The sequence below is a fragment of the Crocodylus porosus genome, unplaced genomic scaffold (genome assembly GCF_001723895.1).
Source record: "Crocodylus porosus isolate Cpor-Errol unplaced genomic scaffold, CroPor_comp1, whole genome shotgun sequence".
Lineage (NCBI taxonomy): Eukaryota > Metazoa > Chordata > Crocodylia > Crocodylidae > Crocodylus > Crocodylus porosus.
Genome location: NW_017728943.1, coordinates 62,378,569 through 62,396,237, shown reverse-complemented (window position 1 = coordinate 62,396,237; position 17,669 = coordinate 62,378,569). Strand labels below are relative to the sequence as shown.

The 17,669-nt window shown below is 39.3% G+C and overlaps 1 protein-coding gene across 2 annotated transcripts in view; it reads right to left on the bottom strand.

Annotated features, from left to right (window-relative positions):
- Positions 1-17,669, bottom strand: part of RPS6KC1 (ribosomal protein S6 kinase C1) — a 137,191-nt gene that overhangs the window by 11,198 nt on the left and 108,324 nt on the right. For both annotated transcript variants that reach the window (XM_019549457.1, XM_019549456.1), the window contains 2 exons: positions 10,345-11,937; positions 9,984-10,073 (listed from right to left, as the gene is read on the bottom strand). In XM_019549457.1, the coding sequence (XP_019405002.1) occupies positions 9,984-10,073; positions 10,345-11,937 (1,683 nt within the window). The remainder of the gene's footprint in view (positions 1-9,983; positions 10,074-10,344; positions 11,938-17,669) is intronic.

Below are 17,669 nucleotides of genomic sequence, written 5' to 3'. Positions count from 1 at the left end.
TTTTCAACTTTTATACAAGCTAAAGAGAACTGCTATTTTCTCTCCATCCTCCAATCCATATCCATGAGACAAGCTGTATTAACTAATGCAAAGCAACAGAAGTGCTACACCCCTGTACAAAACTATGGGTAACCCTTACTCGTAATTGAAAATAGCTAGTTTTGTGAAATGCTCATCAAGTTTACTTATGTCTATAATAGATACAGATAAACAGCCTCTGTAGAGAAATCTAAAACTACTTTTCTAGTATACCTGCTGGCCTCGACTGAAACACTACTTTTATGTTTTCCATATTTATCTGAATATTTATGTCATAAATAGCAATATTTTGTTTTCTTCTATGCCACAAATAATGTTGTGTATTTTAAAAATAAATTTTAAAAGCCAGTTCTAGAGTAGAAAGTAGAGCTTAATCTAAGCTATTTTAGAAGTAAAATTTTTACCCTTTATTAGTATTATATCCAAGATACATTCTTTTGTCTTCTTTTAAAAGTATATAATTATGGTACAATATCTCAAACAGAAATATCAACATGCATATGTGTAAACCCTTTACTTACTGCAGACAAGAAGCTTTTCTCCCTCATCTAACTTCTGTTGGATAAAGACCTGTTATAAACAACACACAGCAACACTATCCAATTTTTAGATCGAAAGATACTAGGTTCAAGGCCAGATAAGTAGATGATTGTCTTTTCTTTCAGTTCATCTGGAACAAAAATCAAGCAAGTTTTCCAGGAGAAACTGTAACTCTCACAGGAAAGCTCTGAATTAGGAAAAAGACTTCAAGGAACTACATAAGAAAATATTTTTAATACTAGTGGAGGTAAAATACCACTTAGTATCTAAGACAGTAAAATCACTGGATCTAGAATTTTGCATTGGTATGTTTTTCATGAGATTAAAAAAAAAGAAACTATTTGCCTCTTGATTGATTGGTTATAATTTCAACTACTGATGTGTCCCTTTCACTTGTTCTACATTTTTAGTGGCAATAACTTAACATCAAGCATTGTTTTCCCATCAATCACAACTCAAAAACAGCAGTCTGAATTATAGTCAGGTGCCACAGCATTATCCAACTAAGACAATTAAGGAGAACTGATAGGGGGGAAGAGCTACTACAAAATCCTGAAAATAAAATACAGGGTTTTCCACTTTCTTTTGCTACTCAGGATACACAGTACTACACGAACAGCCATTAGACTTGCTTCAGAAATTCTACTTTCCTTAAGTCATTTAAGTTTTAAAGCTTAGCATTTTAACTTATTTTAATGTTTATAAATGTAAAGAACCGTTTGCAAAGAGTCATATAAAATAAATCCAAGTCAATTTACTCCATACATATTTAGTCAGCCAAGATCTCCTAAGATACAGTAACTAAATAGTACATCACAAGTGATTCGGCCATAATAAAGTGCACTGGCAATTTATAAAACACAGTACTGAACCAGAGTTAAGTATCAAAAATGTAGCATGGTCTTTACACAATAAAGTAGCGAAGCAAGTCAAATGAACATCTGCCAAGATCAAATGGAGTATGAAAATAGGAAGCATCATATTTAAGGTATTTTAAATACATGAGCATGTATGTTCCTTTTTTGAAAGAATTTCCTCATGTCACTTAAGGAAAAAGGTTAGTAGAGGAGATTTTTTTTCTTACTTTTAACAACTCAGGGTAAAATTAAAACTGCCTCAAACAATCTGGTGACATAACAGACAAAAAGCCTGTACTTCTCTGTTATCAAAAGAAGGCAAACACTTTTTAACCTTTCAGCTCTGTCTGCTCACATTAAAAGCAAATCCTTCTGCACTAACTTCAGGTTCTACGCCCAGCTTGAAGAAGACTGTCTTGCATCTGAAGCTTGTCTAACTATCCCAACTCCATAGTTGGTCCACTAAAAGATATCATCATAAGAAATCCTTGCCTCTCACATACTTTCTCAACCATCATGGCTATAACATCACTCTTACATAAACTAGTGCACAAGCACTTTGGGAATTATGCCTTCTCCTGGAATGTTAACTGGATTCTGTTTTGAACAAACTACAAAGCAAGTGACTGTGAAGTCAACACTGTTTAAAACATCTCATTGCTTACAACACTTATCGTATCCAGAAAAAATACAGTATAAGAACTTGTGAAAGGAGTTACTTTAAAACAAGCCTGGGATGGATCCAGGATTTGGCAAAGGGGAGTACAGGAGCAGCACCCTGCCCCCCACTGCAGAGGTAGCTGCACCCCTGTTCCCAGCCTGTCCCCCACCCCCTCCCCACACTGATAGGACATACCCCACCCACTCTGTGTGTGTGTGTGGCTGGGGGGCGGGCGGCACATCCTACAATGTGCCCCACTGTAGCAGCCTACAGTGACTTTTTTTAAGTCCCCAAAGTACACAAGATTTTTTTTTTTTATTTTTTTTATTTTTTATTTTTTTTTTGTACACAAGAATCCCTGCCTTCCTCTCCATGCTTAGAGGGACATACTGTTCCTTTCCCTTCTCACACTCCCTGCCTGCTGCTACTGCTTTCCCCACTGACTTGGGGTGGGAAAAGCTGCAAAGCCCCTCCTGCTACTTCACTTGGGCTGCACCAGGGTTGGGAAGAGTGACAGCAGTAGCAGCCCAGATGAGAGCTGGATTCCCTCATCCTGCTGGGTCCCCCTGGAAGCAGGTACGGGAAGGGCAGAACCCCCCTGCCCACCGCTCTCCTGCTCTCACTGTTCCCAGCTCAGCCCAGCCCCTGCACACCCCAGTGGAGCAGGTAGGAGCAGCTAGGAAGTTTCCAGTACTCCCCAAGACCACAGGAAAAGCAGAAGAGCGGAAGCAGGAGGATTTTAAGTGCTTTGGGAATAAGAGGTTTTCTTTCTTTTAAAAAGTCACTGAAAATATGTAAACATGTGCTGTTTACATTCCCTTACTTTGAACAGGTCACATTACTTTTGAGGTTATATATTGACAGTAATAAATGCAGAATGCTACATCAATGTTACTGCATTTTATCTCAAATTCACATCATAGGAAATCCCCAGAGACTTCCAGGCTAGATCCAATCTGAAAGGTGGGGGTGCAGCCATACCACTGCACCGCCCCCAAACAATCCTTACAGGCAAGTCACATACATTATTTGTGGAAAGTTTATAACTCCCTGTAAAATATTTTGCTCACAAGCATCTGCATGCATGACATTTCGCCATTTTGGATTAGAGAACAGAGGTCTTTAAAGAACGCTAAGACATTTTATTCCCCCTCTTCACATCAATCATCTTTTGTCCACATGTCTAGATTTTTCACCTGTATTTGGCTCATCTAAATTATATTCAAGTTACTCTACTGACTTGTTGCCCATTTTCACTGTTCCTTAAATCAAACTACCCATCGCTTCTATCATTGCTACTCATACTGTCTTTATCCCGCCTTTCTATTCTCTTCTTTGCATTTAAAATCAAAGTGATATATTTGGGACATGCAGGAAAACAAGAATAGAACCAAAGAGATTTCAGTCTCTCACTATAACCGTTAGACCAATTCTTCCCTTGACTTTTAGGGGTCAGTGAAATTTTAATCTGCCACAGCTTTTCCAAATCTTAAACAATCTGCTTCAAGAAAAAAATCACTACAGTATAGAACATAATTTAATGAGTATCTGTAATCTCAATCCAAAAATTATGTACACAGATACGAAGGGCTTCCACCTTCAGGTATTAATTTAATAAATTGGTGCAGACTTCATTTTTCTTCCCCAAGTAAAATTATGACATAAAACCTAATGTGGCTGGCATTTCTGGCAATATATTTTTTAATGTTGTATGCTTCAAAACATCAGCTGCACATTACTACCTGACATGAAACTGTGTAACAACAGAAGTCAAGCTGGGTTTTGGAACCAAAGCAATGAGGTTATGGTGTGAAAAATTTGGGGCCCTTTTGATTTTTAACAAATAAAACCTTTGATTCTTGAAGGCTTCCTGTGGCATGTAGTGAAAATTGGCTTAGACCAAGCTACGTATATGATGTCTTTGCATGCACACTTATACAGAGAATGTGGACAATGTCCTGATCACATCTAAGTAGGTTGTGGAATTATCAGAACACTAACATGTGATTATCCTATTTCCTTCAGCTACCTTCTAGATCGTGCAGCAGAAAATACAGGAATTATGTGGACAGATGCCCTTGTTGACCTGAAATCTCAACCATGCACATTCAGTTTGCTGAAAGTTCACTACTGAGGACAAAAACACACATACACACACACAAAAGAGCTGGTGGGGAAAATGGAAGTACAGAATTCCTCTGTTAGCTCATTATCACTGTATTATCCAAGTTCCAGGTTTCACAGATGTGAAACCATTTCCATGTTAGGTGGTAGAATAATAGCAGAGATCATTCCCTCCAACCATAATTTTATTTTAAATTAAATTGCTTTTCTGTTGATAAAACTGCTTTTCTGTTGATAAAAATGATCTTTGATTTTATTTATTTATAAAAGGCCATTGCATTTCACATCAAAAGGGTAACAGCACTGAAATACAGCCTTCTGATAATATCATGGTCATGAAGTAGGACTTCTCTTTAATTGGTAGGAGTATTTAGATGCGTCACATATACAGTGTGCGGGGGAAAAGATACTGGTTCACAGATTGTATCAACACGTTATGTTAAAACAGTAAATCTTCTCTAGAGCATTGTGCTTCATAATGTAGGTATAAAAATAACAAGTGGATTTGTTTTTGCTTTATCAACAAGACCTAATCCTGATAAATTATGCCCTAAAATGCTCTTGATTAGGCTACAGCTGCAGCTATTTATATTTTGGCTTTTTCATAGGTATAAACAAACTTAACTATGACTAGGCTGCTAAAAGACTTCCCAGTTTTAATTTTACAAAAGTTGAGGCCTACTGTGTAATACAATTATTGCCGTATTTAAATAGGAATTACTTTAAAACTAAGATCATAAAGTTGGCAAGAACTATACTTAAATAACAGAAGGTGATCATTTGCATTTCAAAATTTATCTAGTTTGCCTTCCCCTCAATTAGACCAAAACATGTTGATTCACAGGTTTGTGTGTGTGTTTGTTTCTTTTTTAAACTTATTTATAGAGCAGAATAATGGCCCCCCTGCTAACTTGGCATTTGCTCAAGTTTCTGTCCATGTAAATTGAATCTGTTACTGGAATTTTCCCCCCCTCAGAATACCAAGGCACATTAACCAAGAGATAAAAAGATACATTGCCGATATTATCAAGCACTGGGCAGGTGGATTACATGTGGGTTTTTCCTTCTTGCTTTTGGACAAATATGTGATAAAGGTTCTCAGAGGGCACTGAGAGCGAAGGGCTGTTTAAACAAAAGTGAATCATTCTCATCGTGTTCTGATGACAACTTTACTTTTTATTCAAACAGCACCTGCTTAGCACTCTTTAATATTACTTAGAAAACCAAAAAAATTTAAAAGCAGTATGGTAAACAAACAGAAAGCACTTCGAATAATATTAGGATAGCAACAACTCTCATTTATGCGGTTTCCAATATTTCCTTAAAATACGGTACCGTCCTTTGCCAAAAAAAAGAATATTACTCTTAATGGTGTTGAATTTAGGGTGAATGATTTATAAATCATCATTTCTCTTGTGGTTTAGAGAAACAAAATCTGATTTATCATGGGTAGCCAGCAAAGATACGGTTTGGCTATTTATCAAAATATAACACACACACTACTTTTAAGTATCTGCATATAACTGTTATCACATTATATGTTTCAATCTGAACTTTCTTTTTAATAGAGCAGATCTATCCATCGTGCAAAGATGCCTTATGCTTTTACCAATGTTAGTACTACTTTTACTCTACAACTCAAAACTTGAAAGTTCCTTTCTTGCTATGCAAATAATTACAACAAAGCTCTCCCTCAATCTACAGCTCCTGTCAAAAGTTAGGTAAAGACTGCCAGCCAGTTCATGAGCAGAAATCCATTAATGGTACAATGCCACCTGCTGTCAATTCTGAGAAATGTAACCTCTGTTTAAGATTTTATCCCTGATGAGAGGCTTCTACTTTATTAAACATACAAGACTGTGTGGTGGTTCAATATAACTGTGTTTATGCAGTCATAAGGCTATGCTAGGCAGCTTTTTAAACCTTTATTTTTTCCCCATTTCTTTGATACTTGACCATTTGTAAGGAGCACTTGTTTTATAATATAAATGATATGAGAAGAATACATGCCTAATCATATTTCTCCTCTGCTCGATGGTTTACTGAGAGCCTAGTGACTCCTTATCTTTCAGAATCTGAAGGCTATAATTATTATTTCTATTATAGTTTTAAAAACACATCTACTCTAAGACGGCATGGTGATAGACAACTTATTAATGGACACCCTAACTCCACCCAAACCCCCTAAAAATTATGTTTAGAAAAGGACCCCATCTTGAAATATAGACAATCAAATACAGATATATAAGAAGCTGTTTCAAGTAGTACACTTAAGCCAATTTTCCTTTAAATAATTATGCAATCAATTTATTCTTTTTAAAACTCTCTTTCATCATCTGTCCCCACAGGTGTGAAAGTCCAACACAATAAATCCAAGAAATTAAAAATCAAAACTGTACAGTGAAAATAAATCCACTGAACAGATTTCTTCTGCAGAGCTCTTTCATTTCTAGTTATTTTTGTTGTTACTTGTAAACAGTAGTAATAAAAACATAACTTTTATGCCAGCAAGATTTTAAATTTGTGACATTCTGCTACCAAAAACTGCCTTTTGTTGCTCTGAAACTTACTCCAAAAATTGATGCAAATATAGTACTGCATCCAATTGTACTCTGTATTGCATTTGAGGGCAAAGATCATTTTAGATATGCTCTGTTCACACATCTTCTAAAGCATCTTCTACTGCCACTGTCAAAGACAAGATACAGGACTAGACTGGCCATTGGTCTGATCCAGTGTGGCACTGTTTATGTTTTTATTCATAATAGCTGGCTCTAGAAAGCCATGTTTGTATATAGTCACTCTCTTCATATTGCAAAAATAATAATAATTAAACATGCCAATAATAGGGTTGGCCAAAATGTAGGAAGCCTGTTTCATGCACAATTTCAAAACTTATCGTTTGTCCCAAGATGGGAGCAAAACATAAAACTCCAAAACTATTCCAACCCAATTCTTGTGGCAGGGAAGGATTAGGGAGAAGGTTACGTGTCCCTAGAGCAGGGGCAGGCAATTATTTTGGGTGGAGGGCTGCTGACAGGGTTTTGGCAAGCCATCGAGGGCCGCATGACAGGCAGCCAGGGACAGATAAATATTAATTTTCTAAATTTTTTAGGGGCCCCGTGGGTCAGATAGAATAACCTGGCAGGCCCCCGTGGGCTGCATTTTGCCCACCCCTGCCCTAGGGAGAGCAAAATAACAGAGTGCAGGGGAAATTAGATCTAAACCATGACCATTCAAAATAAAGTGAATTAAAATATCAGGTATTATGCAGTTGTTCTAGGAATTTCTTTATGAAAAAGATTGTCAAATTCAACACAATATTGTGGTTATTTCTATAAATACTTTGGAAGAAGAGTCTCTCACAGCAAACTGAGTGAAACCCAACCCGTATTTAAAAAAATAAGCCACACAAAGAACAGGGTGAGGGAGATGCTATTATACTGATATGGGAACTTGAGTTCAGGAACACTCCTGCAGTCCTGAATAGAACGCTAATCACTCAAGTACCGTTTACTTCCCTATATCTTGGGAGTGTTCCCCAACTTGTAGGAAGCCCTCTAAAATTAACTGCCCGAAGTTGAGGAAGTGGTATAGAACAGAATTCAAAAACAGGAGCCCTAAAGAACCAGACTGGACTGAGTAGCACGGGTTATTACTAGCACAAGTATGAAACTGTTACGCAATATAAGCTGCCAGTCCACTCAAAGCAACATTGGATTAATTTACTGCGAACATTTATATAAATATCCTAAGTTAAATGCTGAAAGCAACATTTATACCAGGTTAAACTGCACAAATATGAAAAAATGAGAGTATGCTGATAAAAATCCTTTTGTTGTATTGCAGACAGGCTGACCTCAGTCACCTTGCATGTGCGAGCCCTGACCCGGTAAGTGGAAGTGTGCAGATGCACGCTTACACCCATGAAAGCATTGCAATAAGCTCTAGGAGACTCCAGCGATCATGGTGGCTTGTCCACATCAACTGAACTGCAGGACTGGCAACTTAATCTAAACAACTCCAGCAGACTTACACATGCAGTGAGGGCAATGTGTGAATGGTGCAGGAAAACTTAACCCTGAATTCTGTGTTTTAAATCTATTTCAACTCTGCTCTGACCGTGGGGCACTGGTGCAGGAGTCGCTTGTTTGGAACTTAATGGGGCAGAAAGGTCTCCTGTCTATATCATAATTTGCACGGCTAAAGTCAGGCTTTAAAGTCCAGACCTCACTACAGTGACGAGGTGAGAAAAAGGCTTGTGTTTCCATCTTTGCTATCACTACTCTTTCGCTGCAGAAAGCTCCCCAACAAAGCTAAGCTAACAAGACAGCAACACATCTATCTGCATTATGAAAGATGTACTCCGGCAACAAAGACTTTTCTCCCCCTTTTCAAAAGCAGTAACAATTACTGGAAATCTGAAGTGAAGGGACTTATAGGCAATCATGTTCCTGGAGTTAATGCAGTGCAATATTTAGTTTGTTTTTAAACATAAAAGTATTTAACTGCGTTTCTCTGAGACATTTATAATCTTCCTCATGCAAACTGACCCAGCAGCAGCCTCCGTGCCAGTCAGGCTCAGCAGAGAGAATGTGCAATTTCACAACGGGGGTCAAAATTCAAGTCTTAGCAGCTGCTAATGGATCATATTCTGCCACCTTTATTTCTAACGAGTCACTCCTTACTATATTTCCTTTTAATGGGACTAACTCCTAGAATAACTACTCAGTGCTAAGTTTAGTTCAAAAGAGACTTTTTTTTTTTTTAAATTGGCTCATAAAATTATTCCTCAACCAACCTTTGTCAAACTTGGTCAGAGACTATACACATGGTGTGGTTATACAATACCTAGAGGCCACGTTTCAAAGTTCCATCGATCCAGCAATTCAGCCAGAAAAGAGTTATGACAGTTTAAATTTTAAAGTGAGAAAAGATTTCACTTTTCTCAGACAACTGAACTACCTGAATGGATTTTGCTCAAACATCTTGAAACAATTCCCTTTGAACTTTTGCAGGTTGAAACAGAACCCACACATGAAAAATCCTAGCCCGAGAATATTTCTTTTTTAACTAAATATGAAATTTTGAAAACAAGAAGTTATAAGTGGAAACTCTTTAGTCACCCCTTTCCAGGCAGTCTCTATCATCTGACAACTATGACATCACAAAATTAAAATGAGGAGTTTTCAGTTTCAAGCATATTTGTCACCATAAAAATTCCTGAGATACCTATTTGGCAACCTTGTGTTTAATAGCAATAGTTCTAAGAAAAGAAATCTCTACACTACTTCAAAGTCCATTTAGTTCATCATATTCTATTATGTTTCTTACATTTTCAGATCTAAAGGAAGTCAATGCTTATTTTTCTATTATTGTTGCACAGTTATGAAGCCTGCCATTTAAAAGCTCGTTGTGACACTTGATCAATCTGAACTGCCCTCTTTTCTTTCATTGTTCTAGTCAATGCTTACTGAAACAGCAAATAGCTAAGTTAAACAAACTGTTTCTTAAAGTGTCTTTGAAACTACAATTGCAGTACAATGACATTTGGTACAGGCTCTATAATATATCAGACTACAATACAGCTCAAGAATGATACCGTTACCTGCTCTTTCAAATTCTAAGACAGTCAGAAAAAGTCCTATCAGATACTGCATGAACTTCAGCTCCCAGTGAGAAGTATGTTATATAGGCTCCATGAGAAAATGAAGGCTGCTAATCTATTTTCCAAGTGAAACATTTAAGGTGATTGCTCTAACCTGGGGCACAGTACATTCTCTCTATGGCATCGTTGTCACAGGAATCTTCAACCTCACTCCACCTGCTAAAATACGTTAGCTGAATGTGTCCTAAAAACAAAACGACAGGAGAAATCAAAACATTTTTCCCTTCCATTTTCTGCAGAAGTGAACTGTAATTACTCCTTTTGTAGCTAAAAACAGTATCATTAAGAATAATGGCATCATTAAGTACTAGAAGCTATTACTGGGGGTGAATTTGCTGCACTGATAATGAAGCTCTAGACAGGAAATGAAGATACTAATTACAAGATAAAACGCCTACTCAGTTAATTGGAAGCAACAGCGAATAAAAAGAAATGCATTTGCAAAAGTTCCTGACCTCTATCATTCAATAAGATGTTGTTTGGGTTCAAATCGCGGCACACAATTCCTTGTCTATGCAAAGCATCAAGGGCTACAACCATTTCAGCTGCCCATCTTTGAATGCAGTCCTCTGGGATGTGAAACCTGGAGGTTAGCGCCAGTCTGTTGTCAAGGTCCCGAAAAATTTGATGTATTTCCATCTCTCCTTCTGTTGCTCTTTCACTCTTGTCCTTTGACGCTGTTTCTACACTTTCAACCTTTGGTAATAAAACAGGGTTTGCATCCTCTTTCCCAAAATCTTCAGTTTGATCAGAAAACAGTAACACTGCTTCACCTTCTACAGCATCTCCATCTATGCTATGCTCTTTAGCACCTGAGAGTGGGTTAGAAATAAATAGGAAACTTTCCTCTGTGTTCGCTGTGGTTAACGATGTGGAAGAATTTGCTCCAAGTCCTTGAAACTGAGCCACAGCTTCTGAGCTCCCTAGATCAAAATCAGATTCAAATAGTGTCTTAATAACTTCCTGAGTGACAACACACTGCCCTTCTGACTCTTTGCTAGAAGAGTGGCCTAGTTCAGGCACCTCATAATTTAACTTTTGATCAAATGTTTTGCATTGTTCTGTTGTATTATTCAATTGTAAGACATCAGGGGTTTCTAACAGTTTGCTTTCTAAAATATCTATATCAGTCTTTGTAAACTTTGTTGGCCTAACTTCTGCTGCTACTTCTATTTGCTCTGACATACTAGGCAGATTTATTAGCAGATCCGGCCTTCCTTCATCAACACTACTAACATCGTCCACAGCAGCATCCTTAAAAGAAATAACCGGCACAGAGTCATTTGAACCCCTGCTTATGGTGTCATGAGCTCTAAAGCCCACTCTGCTTTCTATGGCATCAAGACTTCTGTCACGATCTGGTGCAGAAAAAAATGGCTTTAAAGGTTCTGATTTTAAGCTAAATAATTTATCTCCAAAATCAAGCCCCAGTAATTCACTGGTGCTATCTTTACTATCTATTCTGAAGAGTTCCATGGGGCTGTTCTTTGATCTATTTAATGAATCTGATATCCTAGTAGGACTAATGATTTCTGGCTCAGCATCTTCTGTGAAAATCTTTACTTCCTGAGACATGACCTGAGAGCTGAAACTATCATTGCCAACTACAGTATTTGCCTGTAAGCATCCTAAGTCTTTGGTATTAAGACCTCTTCCCTCTATTTTCAGCACAGGTTCCTCATTTAAAGAGCTAGGATCAATTTTTTCTTGTCCATACTCATTGCACAATGTTAAATAGCTACTAGTGCATTCTTCTTCTGAACTTGACCCAGAATCCATCCATTTGGGAGAACTTTCTTGGCCATCTTCCTGATTACTACTATCATCTTGAGAACTTGGGGTAAGACTGCTCTTCAGCGGTATAACTTTTAGCATGTTCTCCCCATCACTTGCTCCAGAGCAAACACTGCTACTGATTTCCTTAGGGCTGGGAGATGGCTGTTGCAGGTGAATCTTAGTAGAACTGGATCTCTTGAGCTCAGGGATTTCAAAACTTTCTTCAAGGCTCCTATTTAAGAACTTACTGATGTAAGACCACAGTTTGCCTCCTATGAAAAAGAAAGAACATCTCAGAATGTAAATCAGAACAGACTCTGCTTCATTATGAAACATAAAATACATAACTCAGGAAGCTACTTCCTGATGCAAATCATAGCAGGTTGGATGTGCTAGTTCAACAGGGAATATGTCAACTAGGTGTATGGCTTCAAATAAACCTATTAATGCATTTATGAGTGGCACCCTCTTAGATTAAAATAGAAAGAATGTTTAAAAACCTATTTGATGACATGCCCCAAGTTGCCTTCATGCCATGAGATAGCAACAACAGAGAAAGTAAAATAGATTCCTATCCCATCACCATTCTGCTTGTCCTGAGATGTTTCTGGAGAACAGCTCCAGGCTTCCTACCTGAAAGTAACACCAGGGGAAGGAAGAATCATTACCCAGTTCTTCAGCCTTTGTTTCTTCACAATTGTGTGCCTGCAGGTGGTAAGTGCTCCACGTTCATGGGATAAATATATATATTCTTGTTTCTGGAAGGTATCTTATCTGTCCACTCTACTAGTCTTTCTACTCCCCCCCACCCTTTTTTTTAAGGTTTCTTCTTTCACCTCTTGCTGTATTATGTAGGATTTATCAGTGGTCCTTACATGTTCATTGTAAACAGAGACCAGCATATCTCTCTCAAAGGAAAGAACTGCCTGCCCCATTTCTGGCTCGGTTCACTCATTCTGGAGATTCATAACAATCTATAGCTCTAAATGAAGCCGTTGCTTTGGCTTCATTTAAAACTGTGAAAATAATAAAACTGGATTCTTAGTCTTCAAAAACCTGAACATAAAAACTGCCATTAACAAGATGAGACCATAGATAGATCCATCTTGTCCAGTATCCTGTCACACAGTGGCAGAGAGTGGATGCTGAAAAAGAGTGAACTTGGTATGACCAGAGAGGTTCCCATCCCCTCCCCTCCCCACACTGTTCCTCTCTCACTTGCAGCCTCCAGCATGTAAGATCTACGAAATTTCAATTTAGAGGCTGTATCCCTAGCTCCCATGCTCAACAGCTACTAATGCCCCTTTTCTCCAAGAACTTGTCCAATCCCTTTTTGAATCTGCCATTAAACTGTCATCTTCCACATCTGGTGGCAATGAGTTCCACACATTAATTGCATGCTGTGTAAAAAAGAACTTCCTTTTGTTAGTTTTAAAACCTACTACCTTACTATTAGTTTCATTCTGTGACCCCCTAGTTCTTCTATTGTGAGAGATAATAAATACATCCACTACTTACTTTCTCTTTACTATTTTATGTTTTGTAAACCCTTATGAATGTTGCTTTTCTGAACAGAATAGGCCTAGACTTTTCAGTGTCTCCTCCATTCATATTTCTTGTGAAGAATTATAACTCATGAGTACAAAGTAGGGAGTGCCACAAAAATTAAGCTGGAAAATATCTGATATCTTGGCCTGCTTGGGCCAAGGAACTGTAGGTTCAAGAAGTCCTCATTTAAAAGAAGAGAAATTCCTGAAAGCATAGATGACTCAATGGGATCTTTGTTAGAAGGAAAATTTATACCACCCATCAGTTTACAGTGGTGGTAGTGACCTGTATCATTGGGTTCCAGAATATTAAAATTACTAGTTTTGTTTTTACTTTTTTTTATATATATATATATATATGTAAGGAAGCTCTATTTCTTGAAAAGTTACACTGAAAGAAAAGTTACTTTTCCCTGGGTAGAACCAGGTTTCCAGGTACTAAAAAAAAGAAGACTTTATCAAATGCATTAATTAGAAAGTAATGGAAAAGACATAGAGAAGGGGTGTCAAACATCTGCCTTCCTAGAGTACATAGGCCCATGGAGCTCCTAAGAGGACTGGGATTTCAGAGGCAGGGCTTACCACCCAATTCCAGGGGACAAATCCCTGTTGAGGGTGCATTTTGGTGGTCACAGCAGGGCATGCAAAGCCTGTGTTAATACCTCACCCCCAACTCCCTCAAGCTGCTCACACTACTGCCAGAGGTCCGAATCCAGCCTCCAAGGAGAGCCACTGTCCAGACCTGGGCCAAGGGATCAAACAAGCTCAATATGCCTGTTCTTAGAGGAACCTTCCTCCTTTTTCCCCTGGCTGGGATAGGTTTTGTTTTGAATAGGAAAACTTTTTTTTCACTAGCTATGATGAACAAAGTGCATCCAAGAGTATTAGAGCATTTTAGTGGGTTGAATCTACGGTAAGAATGACAATCTGGATCATTAATGTGCATGCTTCCAACCAACAAGTTTGAAATGAACTGGTAACAACCCATCCTTCCAATATAGCTATATATGAAAGAGGCTCACCAATTCAATAGGAAAAGAAATACGAGAGATCCTGATATAAAAAAAGGTGAAGAATCGTTTTAATCAACCAATTCATTAAAACATAATAAAGAGTTACTGGTTTTAAGATATATTCACAATATCCAATACTGTCTTTGTCTTTATAGAAGTCAGATCAATGTTAACTGATTTTTTTTATTAGAAAACACAGATTTACAGCTGATCAAACTGGGGACAGTTGAAGTTGGGGAAAAGTTTGAGATGTGTTAATTCTCTTGTATATATTTTTACACAAAATAATTAAAAATGATTTTTTCTTTTAAATTACAAGTAGTCTAGGGTGGACAGGAGGAGGAAATAAGTAGAAGTCATAAGCGAGAGAAAGTGTGGGGAAGCAACCACATTCCTTCACGTCTCCTCTCCAGTTTTTCTCAGTGAAGAGATGAGCAACAGATAAAGAGTGAAAGTGAAAAAACTAAAAGTAAGAGAATGGAAGTGGGATTCTTATCTCAACATTTTGAATGAAAAAGTAAATAAATGACCAGCTCTTTTATAATATATATAAATATTCAGGGTTCTCTTATACTAATAACACCACACACGCCAATCCTCCCTGATCTATGTCATTATAAATATATAGGTTTTTTGTTTGTTTGTTTTTTTTTGGGGGGGAGGAAGATTATCAAATAAAAGTTACATAAAATAAAAGTGTAAGTGACCACATATCACACATCTGTTTTTAAGAAAATTCCCCTTCTAAGATTTCAGGTTTCCCCAGTAGTATTTAGAAAGACTGGAACTGGTCTGTAAGTCCAGCTCTTACACAATGGGCCACTACCCTGCAGACATCACTGTAATAAAAATATTAGTACTGCCTAGCCTTCACTACATACTGGAAGGGAAAAAAAATCTAGAGAAAGAAGAGCCGGGATTGCTTGGCCAATAAGAAGAGTGAAGAAGTTCCTATCCCCATGGATTCCCCTCCTGGAGAAGTTGGCCAGGTGTCTTCACAACTCTCTTCCTTCTCTGCCCCTGCTTCCTGAAGCTTCTTGAAGCCAGTTGTAAGGGCTGGAGTATCTTCAGCTATACAGGAAGTAGACTCAGAAGGGAGGAGAATGAGCAATGCCCAAAGAAATTTCTCTGCACTAGTTAACACAATTTAGGCTATATTATGTCCTGAACACAGTTTCTTGCACATATATGGATGGTGAACTGCAATGGAGTTTCCATACAAGTGTAGCTATCTTCCTACAGTGAATGGAATTAGAGCTGAACTTCTACATGCCATCCTAAAATCCATTAAACCACCAGAGGATCTAAAAAGCTACTGACCTATCTCACTACTCTACATTACATACAAACTCAAGGAGCACATAATCCTGAATAAAATAGAGAACATCACTGATCCCCAGCTTCCAAAAGAACAAGCTGGCTTTTGGAAAAAGTGGTATATTACTGACCAAGTTACAATACTTACATCCAACACAAAAAACAGATTTGAAATGAGGCAGAAAACAGGCACAGTCGTCATCAATCTTATAGCCACCTATCACACTGTATGGTATCAAGGCCTCAAATATAAACTGCACTCCATGATACTCGACTACAAACTATGCACTTTCATCACAAACATGATCTCTAGCAGATCATTCAAACCCACTAACAGCCAAGGAGAATAAGGGAGAGTCCGAACCCAGAAAAATGGAAGAATGGAGTCCTCCAAGGGTTAGTGCTAGCATCAATAAATAAAGGCGTGCATCAATAAACCAGTATCATCACTCTTCCACCTGGACAATCATCAAGCCAAGAGCACACTGAACATCAGCGTAGGCAACTACATCCTTCCCAATGAGCATACCCCAACCGACCTGGGAGTCGCATTAAACCGTTCCCTCACCTATAAACACCGCATTCAAGTTAGGGAAAGACATTACACATAAACTTTTTTAAGTGATTAGAAACTGGTTTAAACCTGTAACAGAACAGACATTCAGTGTACATAAACCAGTTTGAAAATGACTGAAACCGGTCTGAGATAAACCTGGTTGAATGTAGTATCAGACTTAACTGATCTGGGTCAAACCAGTTTATGCAATGTCTGTCCCAGACCCCTTTCTAGTTCAGTTTAAACCAAAGTCCCCCAAACTTCCTAGACGCTTTGCAGCCCTGGGCAGGCTCTCTGTTCCACAGCAGGGCTGGCCCCTCCTCTCTGCTCCCTGGCTGGAACTCCAGCAGAGACCTGAAGAAACAGCAGGGTCTGCCTTGCTTCCCCCTGCCCCATCCCCCTCAACACTCACTGCTCAAGCAGGCATCCCTCCCTCCCCTCTCCCACAGCACAGACAGTACCTAGCCTGTGGTATGCTAGCTAATAGGGGTGTGCAACTAGCCATATTCAGTTAGGATTCAGCCCAAATCGGGGACAGTGATTCATTGATTGGGATCACTGTCCTCGATGCGATTCAGCCAAATCCAAAACTGAAGATTTGATGCTGATTTGGAGAATCTGTGATTCGGTCATAGACACAACTTTAAATGTTTTTTCTACATACCTTGAGGTACTAGGCAGCTTGTGAATGCTGGAATTCTGGGGAGGATGGTGCATCCCACAGGAGTGTGGGAGGGCCCCCCCTGCATGCTCGGTGGGGAAGCCAAAAGTGGACTGGAAGTACTTCTGGTTCACTTCCAGGTCCTCTGGGGGCCCCCCTACCTTGGCAATCGGCTGCAGGGGGACCCCAGGTGCCCCCCCCAGACCCAGAAGACACCAGTTGCCAAGCCAAGGGGGTGCTGAGGGGCCCCCCAGCATGCTCCCCAACAGACCTGGAAGTGGACTAGAAGTGCTTCTGGTCCACTTCCAGGTCTGCTGCCGAATGTGCTGGAGAGCCCCCTGCACTCCTGTGAGACATTCCAACTGTCCCAACATCTCAGCATTCAGGAGCCGCCTGGTACCTTGAGGTACGTAGAAAGAACATTTAGAACTGTATCTGTCCGAATCATGGAATCGATTTGGAAGGTTCCAATTTGATTTGGGGAGATTAAAGGGTGTCCGGATTTTATCTGGATTCGGAGTGTTACGGAGTGGGATGCAGGGGCGGCCATGATCCCGCTAGCGCCCCCTGCCGTGTCCAGTTAGGTGATTCAGCACCCTCAACTCCCCTGCCATGTCTTTGATGTTCTAAGTTCAGTAAGGGAGGCTGCCTTGGACACTACTCCGCACTATGCCCCCTTCCGACTGGGGTGCACTGGGGCCTTATGGGCGATGCGTGCCTCCAACCTCCCCTTCAGCACGCCCCAAGCCTCGCAGCTATTCCCGGGCGTTATCAAGCCCTTACACTTCAGCGCCCTACCTGGCACCCCCGAGCTGGTTTCACCACCCGTGCCCCCTGTCTGGGGCCTATGCCATGCCTCTTGCACCCGTTGCCCCCTCTGGGGCCTATGCCGCACCTCTCGCGGTCGGGG